Raw genomic sequence first — 20743 nt, forward strand, 5'->3', positions numbered from 1 at the left:
GCTTGGGGATCCGCTTGCGTGCCCCCCCCATCTCCCCCCGAGGTGTTTCCCGGGCGATGCCTGTGGTCCTGCTGAAAAGAAAGCCACTACGGATGGATCTTTACAGAAGATCCGTCTGGCGTTCTGCACCATGCTCAGAAGTGGGGCTGCCAAGCTTTGCAAACCACAACACCCCCCTCCCACACACACACACACTTTCTGCAGGGGGTAAAAAAAAAAAAGTGACTTTCCATCCTCCAGCCATCTGCTGCCTCTTGCTTTTCCTCGGAGAGCAGCACCTGACTTGCTAAAGATCGGGATTTCATTGTGCAATAATAGGTTGGCAGTGAGTGTGCTGGTTTAGATTGAGGTTTTAGTGTAGGAGGTTGTCTCGGGAGTGGCCCGAGTGTGAGATTTAGCTTCTTCCCTCTGCTCTCTGTACAGCATTCTCGTCGCCATCCAAATCCAAGGTTGCTATTTGAATTCTGCCAGTCACCAACAACTTCTCCATATATATATATATATATATATATATATATATATATATATATATATATATAAGTTTTTTTTTAAATTTCCCTTTTGTTGTCCTTGTTGCTTTATTGTTGTAATTGTTGTTGATGTTGTCGTTGTTGGATAGGACAGAGAGAAATGGAGAGAGAGAGGAGGGGAAGACAGAGAGGGGGAAAGACAGACACCTGCAGACCTGCTTCACCGCCTGTGAAGCGACCCCCCTGCGGGTGGGGAGCCGGGGGTCTCCAACCGGGATCTTTATGCCCCGCTCTTTGCGCTTTGGGCCACATGCCCTTAACCCGCTGCGCTACCCCCCCCCCCCCCCCCCCCCCGCTCCCAAGGCTGCATTTTCTTACTCTACCTTTCCGATCCTTAGAAGTGATGGGAGAAAAAGCTCGTAGACAAACTTTAAGAGGTAACTTATAAGGTTTTTTAATTTTTTTCCCTCAGTTATTGTTATTTCACTGCCACAGGTCAACTTTTTCAGTCCGAAAGAGACTAGGGGAGAGAAGGAAAGAAAGACATCATAGCCCCAGTGTAGTAGGGCCTGGGTTCGAACTTGGATGCAACAATATCATTCAATATCATACTTTTTCAGTAATACTGTTTTGGGGGCCTGGTTGAGCGCACATGTTACAACGGGCAAGGATCCTAGTTTGAGCCCCCTGGTCCCCACCTGCAAGGGGAAAGCTTTGCGAGTGGTGAAGCAGGCCTGCAGGTGTCTCTTTTCCTCTCTGTCATCCCCTTCTCTCTTGATTTCTGGCTGTTTCTATCCAATAAATAAATAAAGTTAATTAAAAAAGTAATTTTGTTCTTAGTAAATGGAAGCCTGAAGTGGATTTTTTTTTTCCCTCCAGGGTTAACACTGGGACTTGCTACCTGAACTATCAAGCCACTGCTCCTGGAGGCCGTTTTTCATGTTTTTTTTTTTTTTTTTTTTACTGGATAGGACAGAGAGAAATTGAGAGGGAAGAAGAATATAGAGAGGGGGAGAGAAAAATAGACACCTGCAGACCTGCTTTACTGCTTGTGAAGTGACTCCCCTGCAGGTGGGGAGTCGTGGGCTCGAACAGGGATCTTTATGCTGGTGTGTGCTTAACCTGGTGCACCACTGCTGGCCTCCAAAGTTGATCATCTTTTTTTTTTTTTGATCAGCTGGTAAGACTTAACGACATGTTACAACATGGTGTTAACAAATAGGGATCGGAATCAGATTCCTGTCCTGGCAATATGATTTTGGACAAATTAGGTGTCTTTTGTAAGCCTTTTCCTCAATTTATTTTAGAATTTTGTCTTCAGAAATGTTTAGTAACTCCGTATTGCCACCAACTAAAGATTCTTGTTCTTCAGTTCTGAATTCAAGTCTCTTGACTCAACACATTTATAAAACAAGTATTTGCTGAGAATCCTACTAACTACCAGAAACTGGGAGGCATTGGCAATTCAGCAACAAATAAGAGGTAGTCTCTATCTGTAAAGAGTTTACAGGGTAAGGGAGTCTGACGGTAGCACAGCGGGTTAAGCACAGGTGGCTCAAAGCAAGAACCGGCGTAAGGATCCCGCTCGAACCCCCGGCTCCCCACCTGCATGGGCGTCACTTCACAGGCAGTGAAGCAGGTCTGCAGGTGTCTGTCTTTCTCTCCCCCTCTCTGTCTTCCCCTCCTCTCTCCATTTCTCTCTGTCCTATCCAACAACAACTACAACAATAAAACAAGGGCAACAAAAGAGTATAAATAAATAAATATTTTTAAAAAAGAGTTTACAGAGTACATGACGCCTAGCACTGGCTGCCAGAAAGCTTTCTGAGCTGGACTTAGATCTAAGCTTTCTTTTTTTTAATTCCCTTTTGTTGCCTTTGTTTTTTTTTTTTATTGTTGTAGTATTGTTGTTGTTGTTGAATAGGACAGAGGGAAATGGAGAGAGGAGGGGAAGACAGAGGGGGAGAGAGAGACAGACACCTGCAGACCTGCTCCACCGCCTGTGAAGCGACTCCCCTGCAGATGTGGAGCTGGGGGCTCGAACCGGGATCCTTATGCCCGTCTTTGCACTTCGCGCCACGTGCACTCAACCCGTTGTGCTACTGCCCGACTCCAGACTCTTAAGTTTTTTTACTTATATTCTCATTAAAGCAAATTGACAGATGCAATGTGTGTAATTATAAATGATATTTGTTAATTGCTCTTTTTTTTGGCTATTTCTATTGTCACTAAGTGCTGTTTATTATTGATGTTAAGAGGGGACTGGCTAAAGTTCATTGTCTTTAATTCCCCCACCCCCAGATTTATTTATGTTTTTATTTGTTAGAGAGAGAGAGCGAGCGAGCACCATAGCCTCATACTGGCACATATGAGGCTGGGGATTGAACTTGGAACCTTATGCTTGAGAGTCCAGTGCTTTATCCACTGCACCAGCTTCAGTGCCACAAGTGTCTTAGTTTCAACAACTGAAAACATCTTTCACTTGTCTATATCACTCTTTTTATTAAAAAACAAACACACTTATACTTATTTAATATTGGATAGAGACAGACGGAAGTTGAGAGGGGATAGAGACAGAGTGAAGCTTTCCCCTTGCAGGTAGGGACCAGGGGCTTGCACCTGGGTCCTTGCAGACTGTCCTGGTGCACTTAACCAGGTGCACCACGGCCTGGCCCCTGTCTAAATCATTCGTAACATTCGTAACTAACGTGGTTTTGTCCCATGGTGTCTCCCTTTTTTCCCTTCATACTGATTAAATAATGAATTCACTTACTGAGTTGGTTAGAATTTTTTTTTTTTTTTAACTACTTGGCATATTAAATGCTACTGTGGATCACTAGCTGTAAAGGCAGCCCATTACATTGTCACCTAATTGTGCTTTCTGTCTTTTCTCAGTTGGGAGCTGAAAGTGCTGACAGCATTGGTGCTGTGTTAAATAGCAAAGATGAACAGAGAGAAATCGCTGAGACACGAGAAACCTGCAGGTCAGTGGAGTAAGTCCTTCACGGCATGCGCTAATGTTGTGAAAGGGTCATTGTTTGAATAAACACATAATTCCGGGTACAGTGGAGTGTTGAGAAAAGCATAAAAAAAAAACAAAAAACTTTTGCCCTTTAATTTGCAGGGCTTCCTATGACACTTCTGCTCCACATGCAAAACGGAAATATCAAGAGGAAGGAGAGACAGATGAAGACAAGATGGAAGAGTATAAGGCAAGTAGAGAATGGGGCAATTTTAGATTAAAAAAAAATTAATTATCTTTATTTGATGGATAGAGACAGCCAGAAATCAAGAGGAAAGGGGAAGATAGGAAAGGAGTGAGAATGGGGCAATTTTATACTCAAGGGAAAAAAAAAAGTTATTTGTTTCAGTAGTTGTCAAATTCATTTAAAAAAATATACTTACTTAACATAAAAAAAAAAGGCACCATAGTTCCAATATTGCAAATGCACTGCTGGGATCAAACTTAGGACCCCATTCCTTGAGGGCTTAGCCTGGACTTCAGATAAAATAAAATTTCTACAATTGTATATTAAGGAATACAGGTTGAGTGGAAAGATGGGGAATTTATCTGGGGCAAATTCGATGACGCACAGGTGTATAGGGAGGTGTGTGTGTGTGTTTTCTGAGTTATTTCATGTTTATAACATAAGGTAGTATAAGTAAAATATTTTGGAAGTTCATAGACTGGTTAACAGCATAAATCAAGCTTTAAAGAGACCCAAGGGGGAGGAGGAAACTCATCTTCCAACTTTATAATCATATCATTTAATTAAAGAGAAAGTATTTTGAGGGGAGAAAAATCTACCTTCCCTTTTTACGTTAATCACTGCACCATTATATTTAATAAATAACGCGTTTTTTTAATGTGTTTTATTTGTTCTATTTAATTTTTTTAAATAATTTTTTTATTATCTTTATTTATTGGATAGAGACAGCCAGAAATCAAGAGGGAAGGGGGTGATAGAGTGGGAGAGAGACAGACACCTGCAGCCCTGCTTTAGCACTCATGAAGCTTTCCCTCTGCAGGTGGGGACTGGGGTCTCAAACCGGATCCTTGCACATTGTAATACATGCGCTCAACCAGGTGCACCACCACCCGGCCCCAGAGCGCGTGGTTTTAATGCACTTAGGAAGTTGAAAAATAGAATTGAAAGGTTGAAAATAAAATTACCTGATGTCATCTCATGATTCTTCTGTTGCGTTTGCATTTTGACATATTCCAAGACGGAACTTAAGTATTTGATGTTTTAGACTGAACCACATGCAATTCCTGGTATACTATTCTTGATTATAAATATAGCAATTTCCTATGGTTTTCTCTGTTAGAAATAAAAATTCTCCTACTGTGATATCTCTGATTCAAACTACGTTGTGTTAGTTATGATATTGTATTTGGGGTTGAGTAATTTTAAGCAGTTTGGTCAATAAGATATTCAATAATATTATTGAATAATAATATTCAATAAAACTGGTCTATCATTGATAATGGAAGGGAAGGTTTAATTCTATTGTAAAAATCTACTGGTCAGATTGCATGAAAAGTAATTAGGCATCAGTATTTAACTAATGGTAATTCGAAGATCTGATTATATATTAATAAGTAAAACATTTACGTCATTGCTAGATACCATAATACATGAGATATTCTTCCTCTACCTAAATGTCTGTTTAATCTTTATGTTGAAAGGATGAGCTTGAGATGCAACAGGAGGAAGAGAATTTGCCATATGAGGAAGAGATCTACAAAGACTCCAGTACCTTTCTTAAGGTAAGTTATGATTTGATTTTTTTTTAAATATTTATTTTATTTATTTATTCCCTTTTGTTGCCCTTGTTGTTTTATTGTTGTAGTTATTATTGTTGTCGTCGTTGTTGGATAGGACAGAGAGAAATGGAGAGAGGAGGGGAAGACAGAGAGGAGGAGAGAAAGACAGACACCTGCAGACCTGCTTCACCGCCTGTGAAGCGACTCCCCTGCAGGTGGAGAGCCGAGGTTTGAACCGGGATCCTTATGCCGGTCCTTGTGCTTTGCGCCACCTGCGCTTAACCCGCTGCGCTACAGCCCGACTCCCCGATTTGATTTTTTAACTACAGATTTTAGCTCTGTGCCTGAAAAGATTTTTTTTTTTTTTAAGATTTTATTTATTTATTAATGAGAAACATAGGAGGAGAGAGAAAGAACCAGGCATCACCCTGGTGCATGTACTGCCGGGGATTGAACTCAGGATCTCAAGCTTGAAAGTCCAATGCTTTATCCAGAGCCACCTCCCAGACCACTTTTTTTTTTTTTAATAGGTCCTCCTTTGCCAATACTTTTTTTTATGATTATTTTTTTTAAATCAGAGCACTGCTCAGCTCTGACTTATGGTGGTGCGGGGGGGATTGAACCTGGGACTTTGGAGCCTCAGGCATGACAGTCTCTTTGCATAACCACTATGCTGTCTCCCAAATGAAAAGACTTTAAATACATAGTTGTTGCTGGTACTCAGGGTGGCCTTGTAGTAGAGGCAAGCCTTACTGGCCTCTTGTGTTAGCTCTATGGCTAACAACAGGAAAAGACCAGGAGACCATTTAGTGGCAAACGACCCGACCTGTTTATATGTACAGAAGTCAGGGTTTAAATAGCAGAAGGGAACAAAGGACATTTTTCACATGTGGCAATAAGGGTGGGCTTTTGAAGGCCAGAACCCGATGGTGAAGGTTCCAAGGGAATGATATTCAGTGAGAAGAATTGACAGTAGTAGGAGAAAGTTCAGGAATGATTAGTGGCAATTGGGTAAGAGAGTCAATTAGCTGAAGGTATTTAGAGGGACATGTTAATTATCTCAACAAGGGAGAAGCAGACAGAGAGGAGCCTTGGAGGAAGAGAGATAAGATAGAGGAGTTAGATCAAAGTGGAGGAGGGGCTTAAGGAAATAGAAAGAAGAGCTTTTTGGTCAAGGCAGAATGGTGATATATGGAGTATGTGTGATCACAGCAGGTCAACGATAGTGAACTCTAAGCAGGCAAAGCATTTGGTTTATAACAAGGAAATGAGTTAAGTGTTTAGGGGGTGTAGGTTCCTGTGACGCTTGGGAGACTGACAAGGGGAAACTGCGTCAGGAAAGCTTTTCCCTTCATGCTCGACCCCTGAAAGGGAGAGACTGACAGGGGAGGTATCCTTTCAGACCGCCATCTTTAAGAGGGGAGTTCTCCTATGCTCCTTCCATGCTTTCAGAATTACCCCACAGTTGTCTTCAAGCTTTTTTCAGTTATTGTGGTATTGTAGGGTAAACATTTAAAATTATTGGTACAATGCTATTCTGACACTTTCTTTCTTCTTTTTTTTTTTTTTTTCTTTCTTGGATGAGTTACTACATTAATGTCTGCAGCTGCTGAAAAGTAATGCTTCTCACTGGACTCTGGATTGTGGAGTCCTGAGTTCAGTCCCCGGCAGCACATGTACCAGAGTGATGTCTGGTTCTTTCTCTCTCTCTCCTATCTTTTTCATACATAAACTTTAAAAAAAAAAATCTTAAAAAAAAAAAGAATAATGCTTTCTAATTTATGGTCTTTTCAAATATTGCTATTTTAAAAATGTGTCAACTTGTATTTTATATAGTCTCTACAGAGTGAATATATCTGCCATCAGAGTGCATGCTGTTGATGTAATTTTCACTTTTCCTTTAGGGAACACAGAGTTTAAATCCCCACAATGATTACTGCCAGCACTTTGTAGATACTGGACACAGACCTCAGAATTTCATCAGGGATGTAGGTATGCCAGCCACTTTGGGGATAAGCTATTACTGGCTCAGCTATGCACTCATATCATTTATTTATTTTGTGCATTAAGTATATCACAACAGTTACTTTTCCTAGTTGGGATTCCCCTTTCTTTGCTGAATGTTTGTAGTCTAGCCTTTATTTCCGTCCAGTGATACTACTGTTTCTCATCCTGTCCTCACCTTCCCACCCCGCCATCTGTCTCCTCCCTCCAACTTGATTCTGTGAGTATTCCTGCATTTTTATTTTACCTTCACTTACTCACTTTTCATGCTTACTTTCTGCATACAGATCACTGTTTCTGAACTGCATTTCTCTCCATTTATGTTTGTCTAAGAAAGTTTTTCTTTGGTGTAAAGCACAAGGACCGGTCTAAGGATTCCGGTTGAGTCCCCGGGCTCCCCACGTGCAGGGGAGGGTCGATTCACAAGCGATGAAGCAGGTCTGCAGGTGTCTGTCTTTCTCTCCCCTTCTCTGTCTTCCCCTCCTCTCTTGATTTCTCTCTGTCCTATCCAACAATGATGACAGGAAGAAGCACAATAATAATAACAACAAGGATAAACAAAAAGGGAAAAAAAAATAGCCTCCAGGAGCAGTGGACTTGTAGTGTACCGAGCACCACTAATAACCCTGGAGGCAAAAAAAAAAAAAAAAGAGTCTTTCTTTTCACTATGAGGAAATGCTGATTGTCCCAACTTTTTTTTCTCCTGCTCCTTTCTTCTTCTGGTATTCCCATTATCTGTGTGCCACGTCTTTATGATCATTTCACAATCTTTAACTGTTTTCTTGTGAGTTTTTGATTTTTTAGGTTTACCATTTTTGTTAGAAATGCTCAGTCTTAAAGTTTCTTTCCTATAGTTGGTCCAGTTGAAAAAAAAAAAATCAAAGGCATTAACTATGGCAGCTGGGAAAACATTTCAACTGGTAGAGCGTCAGACTTGCATGTGGCGGTTTCCAGTTCAGTCCTTTGCACTGAATGTACCCGGGTAATAAATAAGTCTTTTTTTTAAAAAAAATTTTTTAAAGTACCTACTCCGTTTTGTTGCCCTTGTTGTCTTATTGTTGTTGATGTCATCATTGTTAGATAGGACAGAGAGAAATGGAGACAGGAGCGGAAGACAGAGATGGGGAGAGAAAGACAGACACCTGCAGACCTGCTTCACCTCCTGTGAAGCGACTCCCCTGCAGGTGGGGAGCCGGGGGCTCGAACCGGGATCCTTATGCTGGTCCCTGCACTTTGCGCCACATGCGCTTATCCCACTGCACCACCGCCCAACCCCCAGCAACTATGAATTTTTAAAACAATTCTATGAGGTAACTTACATATTAGCATACATCTTACATATTAAAAGGCAACCTTTTTTTTAAAAAAAAAAAAGTATATTCACAGGTTTGTGCAACTACCTGAACAATTACCAGTTCTTTAGGAGAATTTGTCTGTTTGCCTTATTTAGAAGAAAAGGAGGGAAAAGGGGTGAGGGGGGGGCGTAGTGCAGCGGGTTAAGTGTACATGGTGCGAAGTGCAAGGACTGGCATAAAAATCCCGGTTTGAGTCCCTGGCTCCGCACCTGCAGGGGAGTTGCTTCCCAGGCAGTGAAGCAGGTCTGCAGGTGTCTGTCTTTCTCTCCCCCTCTCTGTCTTCCCCTCCTCTCTCTATTTCTCTCTGTCCTATCCAATAACAACAACAATAATAACTACAAGAATTAAAAAACAACAAAGGCAACAAAAGGGAAAATATATATTTAAAAAAAAAAAAAGGAAAGACCAGAATGACTATGATCACATCATTTAACTTAACACATACAAGAAATGGCGTGTTGAGGGAGTAGGGCTGTAGCGCAGCGGGTTAAGCGCAGGTGGCGCAAAGCGCAAGGACCAGCAGAAGGATCCCGGTTCGAGCCCCGGCTCCCCACCTGCAGGGGAGTCGCTTCACAGGCGGTGAAGCAGGTCTGCAGGTGTCTGTCTTTCTCTCCCCCTCTCTGTCTTCCCCTCCTCTCTCCATTTCTCTCTGTCCTATTTAACAACAACGACATCAATAATAACTACAACAATAAAACAACAAGGGCAACAAAAGGGAATAAATAAATAAAATAAATATTAAAAAAAAAAGAAAAGAAATGGCGTGTTGAGTTGAATTGGGCTGTAGGGCACGTGGATTTTTGCCCGCATATGGGGCTATGGTAATTAGATATGGAGTGTGCATGTGAGATATTTAAGAATATTCAAAATTAACTTTTTTATTTTAAAAATTTATTCCCTTTTGTTGTCCTTGTTTTTTGTTTTTTTTAATGTTGTAGTTCTTATTGTTTTTATTAATAATGTCATCATTGTTGGATAGGACAGAGAAATGGAGAGAGGGGGAGAGAAAGATAGACACCTATAGACCTGCTTCATTGCTTATGAAGCGACTCCCCTGCAGGTGGGGAGCTGGGGGCTCCTACCAAGATCCTTACTCCGGTCCTTGTGCTTTACACCACGTGTGCTTAACCCGCTGTGCTACTGCCCAACTCCCAAAAAATTAACTTTTTTTAAAAAAAAATATTTATTTATATTTATTTTTCCCTTTTTGTTTTCTATTGTTGTAGTTACTATTGTTGCTGATGTCGTTGTTAGATAGGACAGAGAGAAGTGGAGAAAGGAGGGGAAGGCAGAGGGAGAGAAAGCGACTCCCCTATGGGTAGGGAGCCAGAGGCTTGAACTGGGACCCTTACGCTGGTCCTGGTGCTTTGTACCACATGCGCTTAACCCGCTGCACTACTGCCTGACTTCCAAAAAATCAACTTAAAAAAATTTTTTTTTTCTTTTAGTATCTTTATTTTATTTACTAGATAGAGGCAGCCAGAAATCGAGAGAGACGGAGGTGAAAGAGAGGGAGACCTGCAACACTGCTTCACCACTTGCAAAGCATTCTCCCTGCAGGTGGGGACTGGGGGCTGGAACCTGGGTCCTTGTGCACTATAACTTTTGCACTCAGCCAGGTGCGCCACTACCTAGCCCCCTATAAATGAACTTTTTAAGAAGGGTGTGAGAAGAAAGCATGTTGTGGGTGAGGGTGTGGAGACCTTCCTTAGAGGGCTTGTTACTTTGGAACTCACTATGGTAACTCCAATTGTACTGAAATTTTGACTTTCCTATTTTTCTTTGTAGGTTTGGCTGACAGGTTTGAAGAATACCCTAAACTAAGGGAGCTCATCAGACTAAAGGATGAATTAATAGCGAAATCTAATACTCCTCCCATGTAAGTGGTTATTTTTTTCCCCAGTTACTTTTTGTTTCCAACTCAGATCTAAAATATCAGCCTTTTAATTTTTTTATAGGATTTCTAAATTTTCTTTTTATGATTTTTATTTTATTCACCAATTCATTTATTAAATAGAGAGAGAAACTGAAGTGGAAGGAGGAGTAGGGAAGGAGGGAGACAGAGAGACCTACAGCCCTGCTTCACCACTTGTGAAGCTTTCCCCCTGTCGTGGGGGGGACTAGAGTTTTGAATCTGGGTCCTTGATCACTGTAACGTGTACATTTAACTGAGTGTGCCACCACCTGGCCTTTACACTATCAGCCTTTTTATATTCTGACCTTTCTGTGCAAAAAAATACTTAGCGCCTATGTTATTAGGTTCACATACGTATTTATTTTGCTTTGTAGTGAAATGTGTTCTTTTAAAAACATTGATCATGGAGAAAGGAGAGCCAGCACATGAGTCTGGCATACGCTGTGCACTGTCACGGAGCTGTCTCTCCATGGCTGCGAAGCTGTCAGCTTAGGGTGACAGCTTAGTGCCAGATTTGCACGCCCGAGGCTCCAGCTTGTTTGTTCCCCGGCATTGTGTATGCCAGGTTGATGCTCTGCTGCTGTTTTCCCCCCATTATTAGTAAAGAAATCTTAAAAACAAGAATCTCCCACATCTTGCATCCCCAAAAGAATTTTGGTCCATGGTCCCAGGGGGGGAAGAAGTAGTTGGAGATGACTAGAGAGCTCTGAAACCCAAGCCCATCAGGACCCAGAGAGAGAACAGGGGGGGAAAAAAAGGAAAGACATTTAGAAGTAGGTGTAAATGTGGCTTAGGAAGGAAGAAAAAGGGAGTCGGGCGGTAGCGCAGTGGGTTAAGCGCACCTGGCGCAAAGCGCAAGGGCCGGCTTAAGGATCCGGGTTCGAGGCCCGTTCCCCACCTGCAGGGGAGTCGCTTCACAAGCAGTGAAGCCAGTCTGCAAGTGTCTGTCTTTCTCTCCCCCTCTCTGTCTTCCCCTCCTCTCTCCATTTCTCTCTGTCCTGTCCAACAACAAAGACATCAATAACCACAACAATGCTAAACAACAAGGGCAACAAAAGGGAAAATAAATATGGAAAAAAATGGGAAAAAGAAAAGAAAGAAAGGAAGAAAAAGTAGGACCATACAAGAGAATGGGCAAACATACATACACACACACACACACACACACACACACACACACACACACACACACACACACACACACATATATGGAGAGAGAGAAGAGAGGAGAGGAGAGAAGAGGAGAGAGAGGGAGAGAGAGAGAGAAGAGTTAGTTATGGAAATAGTCAACTCATATCTGTGACCTTGGGAGAACCACTGCAGTTTCCAGTGGAGGGAATGGGGACACAGAGTTGGGGATGGTGTGAAAGAATTGTTATCTTGTAATTTTGTAAGTCAATATTAAATCACTTAAAAAAAAAATCTTCAGTGCCAAGTATACAAATAGGTTCTCACTTGATTTTTTTTCTAAATAACGTGCTTCTAGCATGTTTGTATTTAATTAATTAATTTGATAGGATAGAGAGAAAATGAGAGGGGGAGGGGAGCTAAAGAGGGAGAGACAGAGACACCTGCAGCACTGTCTCCCCCTGCAGGTGGGGACAGGGTCTTAAACCTGGACTCTTGTGCATTGTAACTCTCGGGCACAACTGGGTGTGCCGTGGCCAAGCTCATGTGTGTGATTTTTTTTTAATTTTTGAACTTAGAAAACTTACATGGAGGAAAAGAAGAAAATAAAAATTAAAATTCAGCACCCAGAGATACTATTTTTTTTTAATATTCCCTTTTGTTGCACTTGTTTTATTGTTGTAGTTATTATTGTTGTTATTAATGTCATCATTGTTGGATAGGAAAGAGAAATGGAGAGAGGAGGGGAAGACAGAGAGGGGGAGAGAAAGATAGACACCTGCAGACCTGCTGCACCACCTATGAAGCGACTCCCCTGCAGGTGGGGAGCCGGGGGCTCGAACCGGGATCCTTACGCCCGTCCCTGCGCTTTGCGCCAAATGCGCTTATCCTGCCGCGCTACTGCCCGACTCCCCAGAGATACTTTCTTAACATCTGGGCATGCAATGAGTGATTCATTTTAATCATCGCTATGCAAAACAATGTTTTTCTTAAAAATGATCAATGAGCCCTTTGGAACTGAAAGATCTGTTTATTTCATATTTAGTTTACTTTGAACATTTGTTCTCTCATATCATTGGCTAAATTGGGGACCCGCCTGGCTAAGCGCATACAGTACAGAGCTCAAAGACCCAAGTTCAGGCCCCTGGTCTCTAACTACTGGGGGAAAACTTGACAAGTGGTGAAGCAGGGATGTAAGTTTCTCTCTTGTCTCTCTCCCTTTCTGCCTCCTTCTCCTGTCTCAATTTCTCTGTCTCTATCTGGTAACAAGTAAATCGAAGTATTTAAAAAGTTACAAAAAATAATAATTTGCTAAATCATGTCTCGTTCATTACTAGAAGAAACCCAAAGAGGTTTGACTAAGTTCAGAAAAATATTAGCAGACTTGTTATTCTTCCTAGTTAGGAATACTTTGACTCACAACACATGAAAATAGCTTTTTTTGTAAAGACTTCTGATAATGAAACATTAAACAATTTTAATAAAGAACAAAATACAGGAGTCGGGCTGTAGCGCAGCGGGTTAAGCGCAGGTGGCGCAAAGCACAAGGACTGGCATAGGGATCCCGGTTCGAACCCCGGCTCCCCACCTGCAGGGGAGTCGCTTCACAGGCGGTGAAGCAGGTCTGCAGGTGTCTATCTTTCTCTCCTCCTCTCTGTCTTCCCCTCCTCTCACCATTTCTCTCTGTCCTATCCAACAACAATAATAACGACAACAATAAAACAACAAGGGCAACAAAAGGGAATAAATAAAATAAAATATTTAAAGAATAAATAAATAAAGAACAAAATAGTATATCTAGCAAAAGTGTTTTTTTTTTTTTTTAAGGAGAAATGAAAAACTTCAGTTTTTCTAACTAAACAGTTGAATGTAAGTAATGTGGAGGGGCCAGTTGATGGCACACCTGGTTGAGCGCACACACTACAGTGCTCAAGGACTCAGGTTCAAGCCCCTGGTCCCCACCTGCAGAGGGAAAGCTTCACGAGTGGTGAAGTAGGACTGCAGGTGTCTCTGTCTCTTTCCATCTCTCTCCCCCCCTCCCCTCTCAGTTTCTCTCTGTCTCTATCCAGTAATAGATAAATAAGAATATATTTTTAAAAAATGTGGCATTCCTTAGGAAATGAGATGATAAAAAAAAGTGACTTGGAGTCAGCCTGAGTATGTATTCTTTTTTTTTAATAAATAGTTTTTTAACTTTTTAAATATTTATTTATTTTCCCTTTTGTTGCCCTTGTTGTTGTAGTTATTATTGTTGTTGTCATCATTAGGACAGAGAGAAATGGAGAGAGGAAAGCAAGATGGGGGAGAGAAAGATAGACACCTGCAGAACTGCTTCACTGCCTGTGAAGCGACTCCCCTTCAGGTGGGGAGCCGGGGGCTCGAACCGGGATCCTTATGCCGGTCCTTGCGCTTCACTCCACTGAGTATGGATTCTTTTCTTTTTTTATTTATTATTTATTTCCTTTTGTTGCCCTTGTTGTTTTATTGTTGTAGTTATGCTTGATGTCATTGTTGTTGGATAGGACAGAGAGAACTTGAGAGAGGAAGGGAAGACAGGAGGAGAGAAAAATAGATACCTGCAGACCTGCTTCACCACTTGTGAAGCGACTCCCCTGCAGATGGGGAGCCGGGGGCTCAAACCAGGATCCTTAAGCCGGTCCTTGCGCTTTGCGCCACTTGCGCTTAACCCGCTGCGCTACCGTCTGACTCCCTGAGTATGGATTCTTAATGTGAAAATGAGAACTGTACAGCCTGCAGCTACATGTGGTGGATTTGACTTGACTCTGTAGTGTAATTCTGTCCACGTCCTAGGGAAGAACGTTGGCGGATGGTTTACTGTTTGTCCTGAAGAAAGATAACCTCTAAGAAAAGGCCTTAGGAATTAGGTTGTGATTTCTTAGTACATAGTTTTCAGTGATACATTAAAAAAGAAAAGGACTTTTATGGAAGGTGTTTGAATATGCCCCGCTCACTTTTTATGCCTCACATAGGTACCTACAAGCAGACATCGAAGCCTTTGACATACGAGAACTAACACCCAAGTTTGACGTGATTCTTCTGGAACCCCCGCTAGAAGAATATTACAGGGAGACTGGCATCACTGCTAACGAGAAGTGCTGGACCTGGGATGACGTATGATGGAACTTTCTACATACAAATACGTTTATTTGGTCAGATAAGAGGATTCTCAATAGCACCCTTACTTTCCTTTAGGAATCATAATTCGTGACTTATAGTTTAAACGGTGATGGAAATTTCAAGGTATATTAACAAAGCATTTTTGTATTTTATTTTATTTATTTATTCCCTTTTGTTGCCCTTGTTGTTTTATTGTTGTAGTTATTATTGTTGTTGTCTTCATTGTTGGATAGGACAGAGAGAAACAGAGAGAGGAGGGGAAGACAGAGAGGGGGAGAGAAAGATAGACACCTGCAGACCTGCTTCACCGCCTGTGAAGCGACTCCCCTGCAGGTGGGGAGCCGGGGTTTGAAGCCGGTGCTTGTGCTTTGCGCCACCTGCACTTAACCCGCTGCGCTACAGCCCGACTCCCAACAAAGCATTTTTGAGGTGAATTTGAGCAGGTAAGAAAAGACCCTAGAGGGGGCTGGGTGAGTAGCGCAGTGGGTTAAGCACATATGGCACGAAGCGCACAGACTGGCGCAAGGATCCCAGTTCAAGCTCCCGGCTCCCCACCTGCAGGAGGGTTGGTTCAAAAGCAGTGAAGCAGGTCTGCAGGTGTCTGTCTTTCTCTCCCCCTCTCTGTCCTCCCCTCCTCTCTTGATTTCTCTCTGTCCTATCCAACAGTAACAACAGCAATAACAATAATAACAAAGGCAACAAAAATGGGAAAAAGTGGCCTTCACGAGGGATTCGTAGTGCAGGCAACGAGCCCCAGCAATAACCTTGGAAACAAAAAAGAAAATACCCTAGAAAGAAAATTTGAATCTTTAAAAAAAAAATTTTTTTTAATATTGAATTAATCTGTTTAAATTGATTTAATAATGATCAACAAGACCTTAGGATAAGGTGGGTACAATTCCCACCATCAGAGTTCCATATCCAATCCTCCACTGGAGTTTCCCTATTCTTTATTTATTCCCTTTTGATGTACTTGTTGTTTTATTATTGTGGTTATTATTGTTGTTATTGATGTTGTCGCTGTTGGATATGACAGAGGGAAATGGAGAGAGGAGAGGAAGACAGAGAGGAGGAGAGAAAGACAGCCGCAGACCTGCTTCACCGCTTGTGAAACAACTCCCCCCTGCAGATGGGGAGTCGGAGGCTCGAACCAGGATCCTTACGCTGGTCCTTGTGCTTCGCACCACGTGCGCTTAACCTGCTGCGATACTGCCTGACTCCCAAGTTTCCCTATTCTTTATCCCTCTGGGAGCATGGACCCAGGATCCTTATGGGGTGCAGAAGGTGGAAGATTTGGCTTCTGTAATTGCTTCCTTGCTGGACATGGGAGTTGGCAAGTTGAGCCATACCCCTAGACTGTTTCTGTCTTTCCCTAGTGGGGCAGGGCTCTGGGGAGGTGGGGTTCCAAGGTACAATGGTGAGGTTGTCTGCCTAGGATGTCAGGTTGGCATCTTAGTAACATCTACAACTTGTTGGCTGAAAAGCAGCAAGATAAAAAGCAGAGGGGGCCGGGGCGGTAGCACAGCGGGTTAAATGCACATGGTACAAAGCACGAGGCCCGATGTAAAAATCCTGGTTTGAGCCCCCGGCTCCCCATATGCAGGGGGTCGCTTCACAAGTGGTGAAGCAGGTCTGCAGGTGTCTATCTCTCCCCCTCTGTCTTCCCCTCCTCTCAACTTCTCTCTGTCCTATCCAACAACAACGACAGCAATAACAACAACAATACTAACAATTATAAACAAGGGCAACAACAGGAAAAAATAGCCTCCAGGAGCAGTGGATTCATAGTGCAGGCACCGAGCCCCAGCAATAATCCTGGAGGTAAAAAAAAAAAAAACAACAACCAAAAAACCCCATATAAAACAGAACAAACTGTTTACTAATCAGGAAACTAAAGTAAAGAGCAGAGCGAGGGAGCCCTGCCACCAATCGGAGCAGCATGACACCAGGGGAGGTCTGGTGCAGTCGCTATTTTTTCTTCCTGAAATAAAAAAGAAAGATAAAGTTGGCTAGAAATTGGTAAAATCATGGATTTGAAAGGCTCTGGCGTCTCTCTCTGTGTCTCTGACACACACACACACACACACACACACACACACACACACACATACACTTTATTCCTTCATCTGAATATAAATAGCCTGTGTTTATTGTTGAAGTCCAGAAAAGGGTCTAATATGTAGTACTCTCAAAACCAGTATAATGAGATACATTCTGAAAACTTTGCTCTAGCCCCAGAGCCTCAAGGTTGGCTTTGTTGTTGTTGTTGTTGTTCCAGGGCTTCATTGCTCTGAACTGACTCTTTGGGGGGTGGGGGGAGATGCCACAGCACCAAAGCTTCCTCCATTGTGGTGGCAGTCGGTCTGGAGCTGGGGTCATGCATTGGACAAAGCAGTCTCACTATCTAGGTGAGCTGTCTTGTTGGTCCATGCCAACAAGTTCTTTTATGTGATAATGTTCTAAAGAAAGTGCTAATAAGGAAGTTGGGTGGTAGGTAGCGCAGTGGGTTAAACGCACATGATGCAAAGCGCAAGGACGGGCATAAGGATCCTGGTTCGAGCCTCTGGCTCTTCACCTGCAGGGGAGTTGCTTCACAAGTGGTGAAGCAGGTCTGCAGGTGTCTGTCTTTCTCTCCTCCTCTCTCGGTCTTCCCCTCCTCTCTCCATTTCTCTCTGTCTTATCCAACAACAATGACATCAATAATAGCTACAACAATAAAACAACAAGGGTAACAAAAGGGAATAAATAAACATTAAAAATATCTTAAAAAAAAAAAAAGAAAGTGCTGATAATTGGAACAATAAGGAAGACTCCAATAAGGGAAATGTTGAGCTTCCCTGGGTGGTCTTCACATGGGACAATCAGTCAATGTGCTTGGTTAAGATATTAGTACTTGAAAAAACTAACAGTTAATATTTAGAATTCTGATATCAAGAGAGAAGGCTTGACATAATGTACTACAGTGATGTGTATCTCATTATTTTAAGTTATTCCTCTTACACTATATGTAGGGATACACTGCCTTTTTTTTGGTAAATTTATTTTATTTATTTATTTTAATTGTTTAAAAATTTATTTATTTTCCCTTTTGTTGCCCTTGTTGTTTAACATTGTTGTGGTCATCGTTGTTGGATAGGACAGAGAGAAATGGAGAGAGGAGGGGAAGGCAGAGAGGGGGAGAGAAAAGACAGACACCTGCAGACCTGCTTCACCGCTTGTGAAGAGACTCCCCTGTAGGTGGGGAGCCGGGAGCTGGAACCGGGATCCTTATACCGGTCCTTGTGCTTCACGCCAGGTGCGCTTAACCCACTATGCCACCACCTGACTCCCCTTATTTTATTTCTTAACACTAGAGAGCCAGCCCATTGCTCTGGCACAAACAAATTCAGGGACCTCAGAGTTATTTTGTTTTTTATTAAAGATTTATTTATTCGTTTTGACCATAGCACTACTCAACTCTGGATTATGGCAGTGCTGGGGATTGAACCTGGGTACTCTGAGCCTCGGGCTTAAAAGTCTGTTTCATAAACCACTGTACTATTTCTCTTTTTATTATTATCTTTTTAATTTTTATTTATTTATTTTAATTTGTTTATTTATCTTCACTTATTAGTTGGATAGAGACAACCACAAATCCAGAGGCAAGGAAGGGAGAGCGACAGAGAGATACCTGCCACACTGCTTCACCACTCACAAAGCTTTCCTCCTGCAGGTGGGGGCCAAGGGCTGGAACCCGGCTCCTTGCACATTGTGACGCGTGTGCTCAACCAGGTGCACCACCACCTGGCCCCTGTGCTATTTCTCTAGCGTTATGTAGGACCAAGTGTATATATATCCCTCTGAATACTAGATGAGAGACCTCAAGAGTTATAAAGCCAGACCATAAAAGTGAATAGTTTTATACATATTCTAAGTCACTTCAGCTACTACATGGACTAAGCGTGTCTAGAATGGTTACAGTGAATTTGTTACTGGAGCTCGGAGTTGGGATTTTTAAACAAATGAAGCTTCACAACTGTGTGCTTGACTTTCTAGGGAATGCTGAAAGTTTAAGAATACCATACAAAATGCTTGCTTAGAATTCTTTTTTTTTTTTTTCCTCCAGGGTTATTGCCGGGCTCGGTGCCTGCACCATGAATCCACCGCTCCTGGAGGGCATTTTTTTCTTCCCCCTTTTGTTGCCCTTGTTGTTATAGCCTCTTTGTGGTTATCATCATTGCCATTGTTGATGTTGTTCGTTGTTGGATAGGACAGAGAGAAATGGAGAGAGGAGGGGAAGACAGAGAGAGGGGGAGAGAAAGACAGACACCTGCAGACCTGCTTCACCGCCCATGAAGCGATTCCCCTGCAGGTGGGGAGCCGGGGGCTCGAACCGGGATCCTTACGCCGGTCCCTGCGCTTTGCGCCACGTGCACTTAACCCACTGCGCCACCGCCCGACTCCAGCTTGCTTAGAATTCTATGGCCTTGGGGAAGCAATTATAGAAGCCAGACCTTCTACCTTCTGCAACCCACAACGACCCTGGGTCCATGCTCCCAGAGGGATAGAGAATGGGAAAGCTATCAGGGGATGGGGTGGGATATGGAGACTGGGTGGTGGGAATTGTGTGGAGTTGTACCCCTCCTACCCTATGGTTTTGTTAATTAATACTTTCTTAAATAAATTTAAAAAAAAAAGAATTCTATGGTATTGTCAAAATTTAGAGATTTTAAGAACTTTTTTTTGTACCGTGACAAAGTCAACACAAGGCAAACAAAATTGATTACTTGGGCATTTCAAATTTAAGTAGTCTTTATAAAATGTATATGTTGATTTATTTTAATTAGAACTCTATTTCTGGGGGTCGGGCAGTAGCTCAGCGGCTTAAGTGCACATGGCACAAAGCACAGGGACTGGCGTAAGGATCCCAGTTCGAGCCCCCGGCTCCCCAACTGCAGGGCAGTTGCTTTACAGGTGGTGAAGCAGGTCTGCAGGTGTCTTATCTTTCTCTCCTCCTCTCTGTCTTCCTCTCCTCTCTCCATGTCTATCTGTTCTATCCAACAGTGAATGACATCAACAACAATAATAATAACCGCAACAAGGGCAACATAAGGGGGAAAAGGTGGCCTGCAGGAACAGTGGATTCATGGTGTAGGCGCTGAACCCTAGCAATAATCCTGGAGGCCAAAAAAAAAAAAATGAACTATACTTCTGTGCATATTGGAGGCTGATTTCTTCCCATTTTGTTGCTGTGCTACATTTTATTTATTTTTATTTATTTTTTATTTTTATTTATTTAAGAAAGTATTAATTAACAAAACCATAGGGTAGGAGGGGTACAACTCCACACAATTCCCACCGCCAAATCTCCATATCCCACCCCCTCCCCTGATAGCTTTCCCATTCTCTAGCCCTCTGGGAGCATGGACCCAGGGTCGTTGAGGGTTGCAGAAGGTAGAAGGTCTGGCTTCTGTAATTGCTTCCCTGCTGAACATGGGCGTTGACTGGTCGGTCCATACTCCCAGTCTGCCTCTCTCTTTCCCTAGTAGGGTGGGTCTCTGGGGAAGCTGAGCTCCAGGACACATGGGTGGGGTCTTCAGTCCAGGGAAGCCTGGCCGGTATCCTGATGACATCTGGAACCTGGTGACTGAAAAGAGAGTTAGCATACAAAGCCAAACAAATTGTTGAGCAATCATGGACCCAGAGCTTGGAATAGTGGAGAGGAAGTGTTAGGGAGGTACTCACTGCAGACTCTAGTGTACTTCTGCTTTCAGGTATATATTTTGCAGTAGTTTATGGATACGTGTGAACATATGCTCTCTCTCACAGAAACTGGTGTATATCTAGGTTTTGGGACTTTGTTAGAAAGTGAACCACCTGAGATGGAATTAGAGAATACTATGAAAGGAAAGGTCTCACCCGAGTAATGAAGCTGAAGGGTTGTCATTCCACACGTGTAGTCTCTGGGCACAGTCTGTAGTGAGGC

The 20743-nt window shown here is 42.6% G+C and overlaps 1 protein-coding gene across 1 annotated transcript in view; it reads left to right on the top strand.

The window, feature by feature from the left end:
* Window positions 1-20743, top strand: part of METTL14 (methyltransferase 14, N6-adenosine-methyltransferase subunit) — a 28649-nt gene that overhangs the window by 276 nt on the left and 7630 nt on the right. Inside the window, exons 2-7 of the mRNA XM_060171246.1 lie at window positions 3366-3454; window positions 3595-3682; window positions 5161-5241; window positions 7143-7230; window positions 10386-10476; window positions 14631-14772. Of these exons, the coding sequence (XP_060027229.1) occupies window positions 3366-3454; window positions 3595-3682; window positions 5161-5241; window positions 7143-7230; window positions 10386-10476; window positions 14631-14772 (579 nt within the window). The remainder of the gene's footprint in view (window positions 1-3365; window positions 3455-3594; window positions 3683-5160; window positions 5242-7142; window positions 7231-10385; window positions 10477-14630; window positions 14773-20743) is intronic.

Source organism: Erinaceus europaeus, chromosome 2, assembly GCF_950295315.1.
Source record: "Erinaceus europaeus chromosome 2, mEriEur2.1, whole genome shotgun sequence".
Lineage (NCBI taxonomy): Eukaryota > Metazoa > Chordata > Mammalia > Eulipotyphla > Erinaceidae > Erinaceus > Erinaceus europaeus.